Source organism: Opisthorchis viverrini (genome assembly GCF_000715545.1).
Source record: "Opisthorchis viverrini unplaced genomic scaffold opera_v5_773, whole genome shotgun sequence".
Classification (NCBI taxonomy): domain Eukaryota; kingdom Metazoa; phylum Platyhelminthes; class Trematoda; order Opisthorchiida; family Opisthorchiidae; genus Opisthorchis; species Opisthorchis viverrini.
In genome coordinates this window covers 13,396-26,854 of record NW_008752450.1, presented here as the reverse complement: position 1 = coordinate 26,854, position 13,459 = coordinate 13,396, and the positions used below count along the sequence as shown (strand labels likewise).

The following is a 13,459-nucleotide window of genomic DNA, read 5'->3' as shown; positions in this document are numbered from 1 at the left end:
ATATATATATATATATATATATATATATATATATATAATACTGGTTATCAAGTCCGTTTTCGAAAATGCCCGTATAATAACCCTACATAGTCATCATCACCATCAACAGTTGTGCAATCGTACGGTGATGTCCAATTGTTCGAAGAAAGTCCTGAATGTAAAGAAGGTAGATTTGATGTCAGCCCCACAAAAATATACGAGGCGCTCAAAACAAACACACAGTCTAACAGTCTGGATAGCACGAAAGTCATTATTTTCACTTTGCAGCCACATTTCGAAGCATCTCTAGCCAGAAAGGGTTACATTGACCCGATACAGGAAGGCGATTTGTACCCACAACGACCGGGCCTGTCGCGACCATTTCTTTGAGGTAAATCGTGCGTTGTCAATGTTTACTGTGTCCCGAAATCCACTACGAGACAATGGGCGATAATAGGCATGCACAACTCACGAAGGAGACACAAGCCTTGTTAACTTGGATTGTTGGCTGCCTCCTAAGGTCACATGGAAGGATGGTTTACGTCATTCTACAAGCCTTCATGGCGTGACCATATCCTCCAATCACGAACAGTTTATCGAAAAGACCATCCCGGATGATAGTTTTTACGGTGAAGTTTTGGGTCCAGAGTCAGGATGTTCCGTGCTTGGAAGCACCTCCTTTCGGGTGGGAAACACATCGAAACGGTTGGCAAAACCAACTGTCTGTGAATCGAAACCATCCAAAAAAAAAACTGCTGAGTTACATGGGCAAGGCAGAAGAAATCGCTCAGCTGTAGCACCCTTCCGGTGCCTAGCTGCCATGCCACCCGGAGGAAGCACGAGGGCTGGGATACTGCCAGGTTGCCCAAGCCTAGACAGGGGTAGTCGAGTGCCAAATGTCGGCTTCGAACCATGGACCAAAATGGTATCGGGCTTTGTGAGAAAATATCAAGGTTGTGATATGGGTAGACACGCCTCCATCTTTCGCGACAGGTCACTGGGATCGATTCTGAAAACGATGTATTACTTCCCAAGAAGCGGCGCCGTACTCGGAGTAAGACATTCAAACTATGTGCTGGCACATTCAAAGGCCCGAGGTAATTTGACAACAATATGGCCACAATCTGCTGGAAAATTTCAGTTGAGACGACCTGAGTCCTGTCTTGTTCAAAGCTTCACTAATACTTATTGCGAGGATGCAGCGCTGACTAAAGGGACAGGGGCATGGTGAAAAGTCTGTCGAGTGGGTAAACGGCGAATGCCTTCTGTTTGTTGTGTAGGCGCTGTTTCGGAATCAGCAGAACAACTATGAGAACAGAGAAGATGATCGTTCAACTGCAACACCCATCCGGCGCCTAGCTACCATGCTATCCGAAGGAAGCACGAGGGCTAGGATACTGACAGGTCGCCCAAGTCTAGGCAGGGTAAGTCGAGAGGCACAGGTCGGGTTCGAACCACGGACCTTCCGGTCAGTAAATTCGCGCTCTAACCACTTGAGCCATCTCGCCCCCGAGAACAGAGTAGACTAAACAGCACGCATCCATGAAGGGATAATGGATATACACTACCAAGACCGTTCATGTTTGCGTTCACGAAAATCAGCCACAACTCACTTTTCGTCCAGCATGGAAGGCTGTGAGATACCACTGTACAAAAGCTATCATTCGCGCTTCAGGATCTTCACCACGATTGATGCTGCAAAGGAGGAAAGTGGTTGATGTAAATAACGCTATCCGAAGGGACCACGAGGGCTAGGATACTGACAGGTCGCGAAAGTCTTGGTAGGGTACGTCCAGAGGCACAGGTCGGGTTCGAACCACGGACCTTCCGGTCAGTAAATTCGCGCTCTAACCACTTGAGCCATCTCGCCCCCGAGAACAGAGTAGACTAAACAGCACGCATCCATGAAGGGATAATGGATATACACTACCAAGACCGTTCATGTTTGCGTTCACGAAAATCAGCCACAACTCACTTTTCGTCCAGCATGGAAGGCTGTGAGATACCACTGTACAAAAGCTATCATTCGCGCTTCAGGATCTTCACCACGATTGATGCTGCAAAGGAGGAAAGTGGTTGATGTAAATAACCGAGTGATCAATGGACGCCCAGACCGTAAGATTCTAACGTTTTGTAAGATAAATGAAACCAAGACAAGCTGCGTGAAACATGTAGCCAATGTGCTTAAGACGACCCGATCATTGAAGGAAGACAATTCCAGTAGACAGCAACGTAGCGGAACAAAGTCTGCTCCCAGCACACTGAATTTGGAGTTTGAGACTATAGCGTCTGCCTAAATCCTCTTAAAACTGAGTGGGTTTGTGCTCTCATCTGGTCATTACAGGATTGGGCTTTACTCATACACGGAGTAACTTCAGTCTGGCTCACCTGCATCAATCAGTCTTTCTGACGTCCACAAACTTAACTTTTACCGTCCCTAATACAATACCGTCCTATCGTAATTCACGATGCTACTCGTCTTCTGATTCAGAGAGTATGAAAAAAGCCAGGTCTATGCATAGGACAGTTGCACCTCTAGTAACGGCTTTCGTCGAAGACCACACGGAAATTCTTTATGACGGAATCCTCCCATTTTCATAAAGCAGCCTATTCCTTTATCTCGGGGTGGTTTGAACGCATCTTCGTGTAGTTAGACGAAAGAAATAGACAAGCAAAGGCTAGCATTCCCATCCCCTTCCTCCATCTCGCCGGACCGTATCAGTGCACATCATTCTAAGTCATTCACAACATGAGGGATACGTTCGTCATTCGCAGGACCCATCAGCCGTTCAAATGACTTGCTGGAAGTCGATACTTACACGATAATTGAAAAGCAATCTGGTTTCTCTCCTATTCTCCTACTACTGACTCCAGGGAAATTCTGAAATTGCACCCTCAAGGAGCCAGCATTTCCCAAAATTCGCTGAACACAAGTACTTTCATTCCCATTATATCTACAAAAAAATTAGCTTTTCTCTCGTCAACATTCCACTTTTTATTGCGTCCAACCTGACTCCTTTTGAACAACTTTTTGTGAAAGCGAGAAAACCGGGTTTCCCTTTTGGTTTTTGCAGTTAGTTCTAACTCTCCCAGCAACCTCCCCTGTGTGGGTTCCAGACCCGCTCTGGTTCGTGTTTGGGATGGCCCTCCTTCACTCCTGGGCAGTAGTATTCAGCGAAAAGTTGTGCGTATCACTGATGCCCATCTGCAACCGTTCTCTTACCATAGGGTGCTACCCTGCCCACATCTACTGGCTTGCTGCTGCTACTAGGCTGAATATTCAAACACACTCGCCCAACAATCATTCAGTCACCAGACTCACCTATACTCCTCTAGTGACCCAAATCAAGCTTCGATCCCCGCGGGCGAACAGATGTACGTTCTTTCCTATTTTCTCTAGCACTGCTTACCATTGGAATTCTTGTCCTGCTTGTTTTCTAAAATTCTATGACAAGCCAATTTTTAGACTGTGGTTGACGTTCGTCTGCCAATCTCCATGGCGTTTTATTCATACGTCAGGGGGACGAGATGGCTTAGTGGTTAGAGCACGGACTTACTGACCGGGAGATCCGTGGTTCGAACCCGGCTCCTGCCTCTCAACTTCTCCTGTCCAGGCTTGTGCAACCTGTGAGTATCCCAGCCCTGGTGCTTTCTTCGGTTGGCATGGCAGTTGAACACTGAACGGGTGTTACAGCTGGACGATTTCATTTCATTCATACGTCACACATTTGCTTAAATGTTCGGGAATCTCTTGATTTTATGATTTTTTTCGGGTTCCAACCCATTCGATGTCTATTGTTCTTACAGAGGGTTCTGATTATGAGTTATCCTTTCCTGTGTGAGGAATATAAATCCTAGATTACTAAAAGTAATCCGCTGATATCAAGATATGGATAGCTTCGAAGCTTAGACTGGTTACTGGACTTGCTATACGTTCATATCTGGCGGCAACCATTAGCACCCACCAACATTAACATCCTCAAATCCCTGAAAATCAACCCCGACTATGCATCCGTCTTCAGTGCACAATTGTGAAACAGTCGGGACAACAGTCTTCTCTAGCTCGCTTACCAGAATCACTGCACTAATGCACACTATCGGTTTAAGACGAAATTGCACGATGAGAAAAAACTAGCTGAATCAGATTCGTAGCAAACGCAAAATGCGATTCACAACCATCATACCTCTGATTCGGTTTAACGAAGGAATTGGCAGACAAATGGGGGAATCCTGGAAACTTACTTGACAAATAGGTCCGGATGAGCAAGATAATCGGCGAACATCTCAAGTATTGAGCGTTTCTCCAAAATGAAAGTCGGTAAAACGATCTAAGAGGATTGAATGACCGAAATGTCTAATGACATGCATGAAACGGAGCAATAAATCGAAAAAGCTCTGGAAAGTGACAATGTTATTCACCTATAAGGAGGGTACGTCTGGCAAAAAATGAGACTGTCAGGATAACAAACTAGACAACCTGTCCCTCACGTGACCAACTAACGCAATGAGCGATCGATTTGGGTACGGAGTATCCAATGCCGTATTAACTCCAGACAGGTTTACGCGATATGTATGGTCTTGGAAATTTTTTGATCAGACTACGAGTTGCTGGACTAATCAGATTCAGAAAAAAAACGCTATGAAACAGCTAACTTGTGATTAACAATACCTGTAGCTCGAAGGCGGACATCCACACGCGCCTCAGTCTCACTAATGCAAGGATGCATCATGAATATGTCTCAAGAGGCAGTCAATATCAGAAGGCTGATGACTTGTCGGAAGAAGCCGTCCGTGGAATGCTTCAGAAAAACTTGATTCGAAATTACCAGTAGACCTGAACGAAAGAACCACTTGGAGAAAATCAGTCTACTCCTTTGTGGCTGGCAACTTAGTGGTCACCGAATCAAGTGGTATTTTCACGTATCTGTCCCCAGTGGAAACTACATACGTTGAAGAAGGCTGGATTGTAACGATTGTTGGTTGTTGTAAGAAGGACTGACTAAAAGTGATCTTTCCTAGTTGATCTCTCCGAAAGATAATGAAAAATATGAAAAAAAATGACTTAGGAAAACATGAATGCACACCTAAAGGTTCTCAACTGTTCATCAAGCAACCGGTTGTAATTCTGACCTGATTTAGAATGTCCCGGGGAGCGTCATCGCAAACTTTGTCATGTACACAACTGTACCTAAACGTATCTCAGTTGCCTTCAACCGCTGAGGGAAATTTTTCAGACGAACTAAGAGACTGTCCAGTCCGCTAGAAGTACAGCTTATGAGATGTACATGAACGTTTAGAACGAAAACTACTTCATGCCCTTAGTGATGATATCGTTGGATCTCGAAGAGTTGCGCCACAAGACCCCTTTATATCCTGTTGAGCCCAATCAGGTAGCAATCAGTGACATATGTCAAGGACGGAAGTCCACGGTAAATGAAGTTCTTCGCTATAAATATCTAATTAAATCCAAGGCCAGCCGATTGGAACTTATCAGGTTCTATGTGAGAATAGTTGACTAGTCGGACAAACAGACCGGCTATTCATCGGTCCCGATGGTTTTGAATTAGTAAATAGCGGACTGAAACAACGTCCACCGTTCGTGTCATGCTTTTTTCCCTAAATTTCATTGTATTCCTCCCATTCCTTTAGATGTTGGTTTTCCGGTGGGGGTGCTTTCTGCAGTACACCCCCATAAATACGCAAAGGAGAATAAGTTGTAAGGGTCTAAGTGTTTCCTGAGGTTTGCGACAACTCCACCACATAGAACTAGCTAGTTAAAAATAGTCCCTACCTACTTTGATCCGCAACATCGTGGGAAATATTGTTATGGTCTTTTATTTACCTAACTTGATGTACGGGTCGTAATTCATCAATGAACGGTCGTAGTGCTAGAGGAAAGTTCAGCGTGAACAAAGAGGTAGCTGTTTTGTGCTGCTAGCCACGGTACACAGCAAAATCTGTTTTTGCGCAACCACAGCCTATTCCCAAATTCCAGTACTTTATTCCAGCCAATTATATGAACCCAAACACGTAAACGGACATTAAACTGATCAGTGTCAAACGTGACAAGCTACGTAGTGATCCCATAGCAAAATGGACGGAACATGTAACCTGAAACAGACAGAAGTTGCTCTTGTTTCATTGCACCTGGAAAGAGAAGGACCGGTGCACTAAATGAACCAAGTAGTCTCTTCAAGGTTCTGCGATTAAACATCAGCTTCAGGAGACTGGTGGGGTCTCTTCAAAGAACGATAATGTAGCGGCAACTGGAGGTACAAGTAATAAGCACCGCTCCAGGAGGCTATAGGCCAGGATTGGCCGACACGTTACAGGATCGGTTGGTGCACGCTTCACGATTCTGCATGTAGAACTCCGCTCCCACACACAAGCAATATTTAAACTACGATTCAGGTACCCTACCTTCAGAGAAAACCTCCTTGAGATGAACACACTTCATGAGGAGCGTTTGAAACCAAAACAGCCACATCTGAACGTGAAACTGTTTTCCTACTCAGGGGAAAACAGTATAAACATGGACAAATTATCACTTCGAGAATGAGACTACGTTTGTCATTCACGATAAAAATGAACGAGTGAAGGACGGATAATGATAAGGATGGCCTCGTACCGACCATGATTGAACTAGGGACCCGATTACAATGGGTTTAACACGAGATATTTCGCTCCATAACACATTTTTATTCAAATTGAAGACCGTAGCAAACATCAACAGACGATAAGGCGCTGTCTGGAAGAAAACACTCACTTTTGTCAAGTCCATACCAAGCTTCAGTTGAGACAACAAGTGAAGCACCACGTGTTTTTGTTGCTCAATGGAACCCAACTCCGTCTCTTCAAAAGGCTCATCTGGCTGTGCGTCACCTGGAAGTACTGGGAGGCTGACTGCTTCTGAATCCATGTTTAGAATTGGTGACGGGAACACACCGCTATCCATCCATTGATCCGACCCCCTAGATTCTTGTGAACTGGGATTTAAAGAGAGTGAGTAAAATGCCAAACAACGCTGGTATGTTGGTGATCAACATAATTCGGACTAAATTATCAGTTGCACAGAACGCTAGCAGTGAGACAGGAATGAAATTCTCGATAAAGTAAAAGGAAAGAAAAAGGCGGTGAATAGAGATCCAAACACAAAATTGTGAACTTCAACTGGCTCCGTAGCGTGAGATGAGAACTTAGCTAGTCGGTCTGTAAAAAAACGTCTTCCGTACAAGCAGTAATGTATACACAATTTTACATAACATTATCTCCCAAGTAAATCGATTAATATATGCTCGCATACATTTGTTCAAAAAAAGTTCAAAAAAGTTACAGGTCGTGCAGGAACCTTCGGTCCTAATTGATTCAATACGTGCTCTGCTGGAATGAGATTCAAGTAAGGTGAAGGGCAAGTCAAAACTTCACTCAAGGCGATTTCCGAAGAGTTTCAACGACGGTAGCACTGTCACGAGGCGGTGATCAGTTTTTCTGCGATCTGTGTAATGTTCCACAACACCAACACCTTTACGGTGGCCAAATAACTCTCCCACTAAACAAAAGTGTATTCCATAGGCGAACGTTTTAGCCGTCACTCCACATGAACATTGCCGTACCACAAGTTCAATTTAATCAGAAACGGAGCTCTACAGGGGCGCCTAACAACAGGTCACCTGACTATCGTACATCGACCATGAAAGTGCAGCAAATGGGCAGGGCAAATATGTCCAAGATTTGGTAAGCAATCGCAAATAAATTTACCTCAATTGGCACGACCACTTCCGACATTCCCAGGAGCCTGGGTAGATTTGACGCCTCGAAAAGCAAGTGTCTCTATTCACATAGTCGAGGAAACCCATTTTATGGGTGGCGAATACACTTCGTGTCTAGAATGCTGAACCGTGTTAATCGATGTGTGTGGCTGTGTGCACTTTCCAGTCCACTCACCTATCACTGGGATACAAGGCCACTTCGACGATTCCTGAGGAAATGGCTGTTTCTCGATTAACTCAATCGCTATCCGCATAACTAACCAGACTTTAGGAACAACTTACAGGAAGACTCTCACAGTTTTCTGAGCTCAAGACTGTTTATTGACAAGGTGGGTTGATGGACACCTCAAACACATAGTAATTAAGCCGTAAAAGAGGCAGAACATAGGTCACTTCGATAATGCTCGAGGGTAAATGATGCAGAGATATGTGACTTGCAACAGTGTATTGTACTTTTATCGTCTCATTATTGTGCACACAACGTTCAAGAGCAAATCTGTAAAAAATATCACACTCGCGCACACCTAGGTTGACAGCAATTAGAGACAAAGTTGAAACGCTCGACATTGACCTGAACTGCGATTCAATCACCTAATGACTACCAATGCTCCGAATCCGACCAACCTAATATACTGAATTACCTCAGTATTGTTGGGATGACTTAAACCAGACGAGAAATTCTGGTGACAGCAGGCGAAAATATACCTAATTAGCTAATGGAATCACCTAACCGAATCCGCTCGATCTAGTTAGCGATGAAACTAACACTAGCTCTAACAACATCCGAAGGCAGTCCCAAATATAACACTGGTGCTTTCCTGTGGCGCGAACCGAGCATGTTAGCAGAAAGGGAACAACAGTTTGCTGCAAGCTAGGCGTACCACCAAGGACAGTTGGATCATCTAAATAAAAAAGACCGCTGTCCAAATGCCTATGCATTCCAATGTACTCCAATGGGCGAAAAAAAAACAAGCAACGAATAGTCTGCGGGTAGGGGAACGAATGCGAATAACCATGCGGCTGATCAAGTCTCGGTAGCTCAAAAGTAAAGTTCAAATTCAAGGGTTGATCAGTAGTGTTGACTTTAGATTAAACAGTCATGTGATGGAGATCGCACTTAACAGATGAACTCCATCTATGCTGAAGAAACGACACTGGCTACACACATACCCCATCCTTATTCGTCGTCTATATCAGACTACCAAATTCGTAATTGGACCTTGAGGAATACTGTTGTTAAAAACTGGGAACGTTCTATCACACCAGATTTAACATGGCAGTTGCTGTCTTCATGCTCAAAATCCTATAAAATGGTGTGCAATATCCTACTCTCTACTAATGTTCCGTCTAATCGCACATGTAACCCACAGAGGCCGGAAATAACTTCTCCATGAAAGCAGTGATCTAATTCAGTGTACTTATCCTATGTGGTTATCCGTGATAGCTTAAAAAACATGTCACTTTGACAAAACTAGTTCTTTTTTTCGAACGAAACCAACAGAAATTCTGGTGGTTTCAGCAAGCCTATAGGCTGCTATTCGCGTCAGACTTTACGCGGTGAACCCTACTACAAACATTGTCGAGACAGTTCCCTAAACGTGAAGATTAGACCCTTAAATGCTTATCCAATGAGCGTTCCCGTTCGCCACACAGAGGAACTTAGAAGTCCAACTGGTGCTGTTGTAACACAGGGCAAACGTTGCTATGCTGGAAACGAAAAGTGGCAATACATATCCTTCTGTGAGTAACCCTGTTTGGCGTACAAGCCAAATCAACACGAAAGCTCATGAATACTGGAGGGTTTCGTTGCGCACTTTTGTTTGAAAAAATTTCGATCACAAGTATGCTGATTCCTGCAATTCGACTTCTATCAAACCCCTACTCGTCTTGATCGAGCTTGCAAATTATGCGCGGCATCCAATCCAGGCTCTTTGTTTCCCAAACATGACCCACAACAAGTTGTAGATTTTTGTCGCTTGTCAAACGTCTTTCAACCTTCAACGCGACAACGGAGTGACGCTAAACCGTTCCAATATGAGTTCCACCACAAGAGAACGGATGTTTTTAAGTGACAGTTAGACATACGGGTTTGAGGACAAGGTTCCTCAGCAAAGGCTGCTTCACAACTGTCAAATTACACAACTGTATCAGTTTCAAACACGTCCCGAAAGCTTCCGAGGCAACGACAGTAAGTACTGCACTGAAAGGTAGTTAGCGGAATTGCCTCCAACGATTCAAAACGAACGCTGCCAGTGACATACGCCACTAATCCTGAACTCTAGAAAAAATGTCACGTATGCCTGTCTAACTTAGCAAAGGATAGAAGTCAGAAATTCTGAAAATGTAATGGGATTGTTGCCATGCCAATGCAAACAGGTAGAGTTGAGCAGCACCTGGATGTTGATCACTCGTTACCCCAGCAACCAACATTCAGAGCACTAGCGAAATAAGGCTGAGCAACCAAAGGTGGAGCATTGGTAATACGCTCAAAGACCACCTATTCGTACCGATCGTGCTGCAAGATTGCCACCACAACTAAGGAATTTCGTGAACGAAATCATTCAGGATAGGCCACGTGATCGAATTGACCCCCGTCAACTGATTCCACCATTAGGAAGCATGAGTCTAAAGCAGGTATACGAAGTGAGATTAATAAGTGCAGTATTATTAGTAATGATAGTGACGAACATATAGTAAATATACTTATGGACATTCATCTGTAGGCAGGCTTGTGGAAAGCTTCTCATACACCCAAATACATCCGAAACAATGCTAACAAATTATGTCCTCTTTGCAAGAAACATCGTTCGGGAGCACATAAAAGGCCTCATACTTCGAAGTATTGCTTGATTAGAGGCTCCCATTGAATAGAAGATGAAATCTAACGACATTGGATTTCTGCTCACTGGTTAAACAGAAAACTCAGGCGTAATCCCACCGAGGTGGGAAATACCAGTATTATACAAATTATGTTAAGCCTATGCTTTTCTTGAGGCACCTTTTTTGCTTTTGGACTTTGGCGTACCCTAGCAAGTGTCACCCGGTATAGTGAACCAACCTAATAGCATGCCTGCGCAGTCAGGTGGACTTTGGAAAAGGCCACACTCGAACTAGATGAAATATGTGAGGACTACATAACATCTCTACCTAAGGGTCTTAAATATAGTCTCACCTAGTACACTCGCCGCCAAATGATTCCCTGTGGAAGTGTCATGAGCACTAGGGTTCATCAGCGAGCATGATGCCGAAAACGGTCCAATGGACTCGTCAAATTTAAAATTAAGAGACCTTTAGTAAGCGCACGATGACGAACATCAGAGCTGAGGCCTCACAAATTCGTTTGGACGCTGAGTAGGCAAATCCATACTGGCGTAGTTCGCTCAAGGATTGTTATACCAAATAGATTTGCAATCTGTATGTGACTGGTCTTCTCCTACAACAAACTATTAAGGAAATCCATATGTCAAATCAACGAAATATGGCTAAACAATGCTTCACACAGGCTTCGATAAAATAATGACAGACAATAATACTGGTCACAAAACACCTACCCAACAGACTGTTCATCACCGGTGCAGGAACCGCGCCCCGATCCAGGAGAAGCACAGAGGGTAGTAGAAACCACTTCTGATTTCAAGTCATTGGCACCATCTGCGTTGGGCTTCGAAATGGAAGAAATTCGATTTTTGAGTTGTTTCAAGCGGCTGACAAGGGACATTCAAAACGGGTTTTGTTCTCCAAATTTGGTATCAGTTACTATCGAAACGCACAAGCTGTTTACTAAATAAGCACAAGCAATAATACATAGTTGGGTCGCTTTCCAGCATATAAGCAAGGGTTGGTCAGCAGCCTGGCTCGCAGGCACGGATTGCGCACGCATCTCTCGTTGCGCCTGCCCGCCAATCCACGCTAATCTACTAACGGCACGCTTGGACCAATCACATACAAGGTCGCGTCAACATCGATCGCCTGTGCGCCAATGAAAAGCCGGCTTCAGACAGACAAGCATGTATGTAACTATGGCGGCAAAAAGTCGGTCCGTGCGTCGCCGTGACAGCACCGCTACCGTGGAGACCCAAGATGGTCAGGGTCCGCTGCTAACTCCTTTAGTCTCGGGCCAAAGCATGGACCAGCAAAGACGACTACGGTTAGGGTCGTGGGAATAACCCTGAAGTGACTAATTTAAGGCCTTTCGGGAACCGTTTTGGAGACCAATATAAACACGAAAACAGCTGCCCAAAAAAGCCTGTAGAATATCAAAAAAACACCATTTCCAAACTGCGTGGTTTCCCACCCGACATCAGTATCATCGTTTTCTGGCCACTGTCACACACCAAGTGTGCTAGTGAATAGACTGTTGAAGAAACTACATGACTGTTTATTCCTTTAATCGATTCTTATGTTGGAAAACGCGACTACCCGTCTTTGTTATTTCGGTTTTGCCCCTATACCACCTTTCTTGTTTTTGACCTGAACGTGAACCATTCTTTGACCTTGTCATTGCACACGTTATTTAAGTCAACACGTGGTTTCGCTGCCCTGTAAACACGTTGCTTTGAGTCGGTGTGCACTTTGGGATCCGTTCCAAAGGCGGTGTGCACAAGCCAGCATAGTTCCACCGTTCAGGGTTGGTGTAGCTTTAATTATTATGCTATTTATAATGCCGCATTTGCAGATGAGCCCCCATTTGAACTATTTGGTTTTTGGGGTTTTGCGCGCTCCTAAACATGGCCAACAGATTGCTGGAAACAATCTAGTGACGACACGAGGAGATTCATTACGCCGGGATGTCATTTAGGTGAAATGGGGAAGCAAGGTTGAGCATGTGGCTAAATGACCGAACTACCAAAATGACAAACAGTAATGAATTTCCAGCAGCTTCAGAAAGACTCCTTCATCGCAAGGTATGTAAGGCGGTACTGCACAGTGATAACTGAGTGAAAGTGAAAGAAGAAGTATCGCCAACCATCTAGGCACCCGGCTACTCCAGAGAAATTTGTTTGAAGTGGTTTGCGTACCGGGAATAGCGAATTAAGCGGAATCACAGATTTTGATAACAGCTATCGCACCTTTCCCATTTCGAAAGATTTTGGCGTTTTATATGATGTCACGGTAGATATATGAAGACTATGGGTCTAGTTGCGTTAGGCCTCTGATATGAAGCTCCTGATTAATCTTAACTTGACATCCTGTCATCCCTTGATTTCAGGCGTCTCAAGTCCGCTGCTCGAATAGGCCAAGTCTCACAGCCATACAACAAAACAGCCCGTACTGTAGCTTGGTACACGTCTCTTGAGATTCAGGGATAAAACATTCTGACGCCATAGGTGTCTCAAGTTAGCAGACGCGGCCCGAGCCTTGCAGATTCGTGCATTCACCTCATCTGTCACACTACAGTCAGAACTAATACAACTTCCAAGATACGTAAAACGCTCCACAATATCCAGTGCCTCTCCCTGGATCGTAAGTGGCGTGTTCAGTGACTGCACGTCCACAAGCATGACCTTACACTTTGTGGATGCAAAGTGCATACCAAAGGACGGGATGACTTTGGTCAGTTCATCCAAAAACACCTGCGCCTTGTCCTTCTCTGCGAACATGAGGACGATGTCGTCTGCATATTCCAGATCGACAAGGTTTTCTTCACTGGCTATTTGAACACCAGAGTTTTGGAGACCCTTCAGCGTTCGTCTCATTATTTCATCGATCAC

General features: G+C 44.5%; 2 protein-coding genes across 2 annotated transcripts in view; one reads left to right on the top strand and one right to left on the bottom strand.

Moving 5' to 3' along the window:
- T265_12073 (hypothetical protein) overlaps positions 1 to 369 on the top strand; it is a gene marked incomplete at both ends in the record, with an annotated part of 3,417 nt that extends 3,048 nt beyond the window's left edge. Inside the window, one exon of the mRNA XM_009179014.1 lies at positions 110 to 369. Coding sequence (XP_009177278.1) covers positions 110 to 369 — 260 coding nt within the window. The remainder of the gene's footprint in view (positions 1 to 109) is intronic.
- The window catches only part of T265_12072 (hypothetical protein), a gene marked incomplete at both ends in the record, with an annotated part of 41,683 nt that overhangs the window by 14,886 nt on the left and 13,338 nt on the right, over positions 1 to 13,459 (bottom strand). The window contains 5 exons of the mRNA XM_009179013.1: positions 1,955 to 2,036; positions 4,222 to 4,307; positions 6,746 to 6,965; positions 11,300 to 11,409; positions 13,127 to 13,398. Coding sequence (XP_009177277.1) covers positions 1,955 to 2,036; positions 4,222 to 4,307; positions 6,746 to 6,965; positions 11,300 to 11,409; positions 13,127 to 13,398 — 770 coding nt within the window. The remainder of the gene's footprint in view (positions 1 to 1,954; positions 2,037 to 4,221; positions 4,308 to 6,745; positions 6,966 to 11,299; positions 11,410 to 13,126; positions 13,399 to 13,459) is intronic.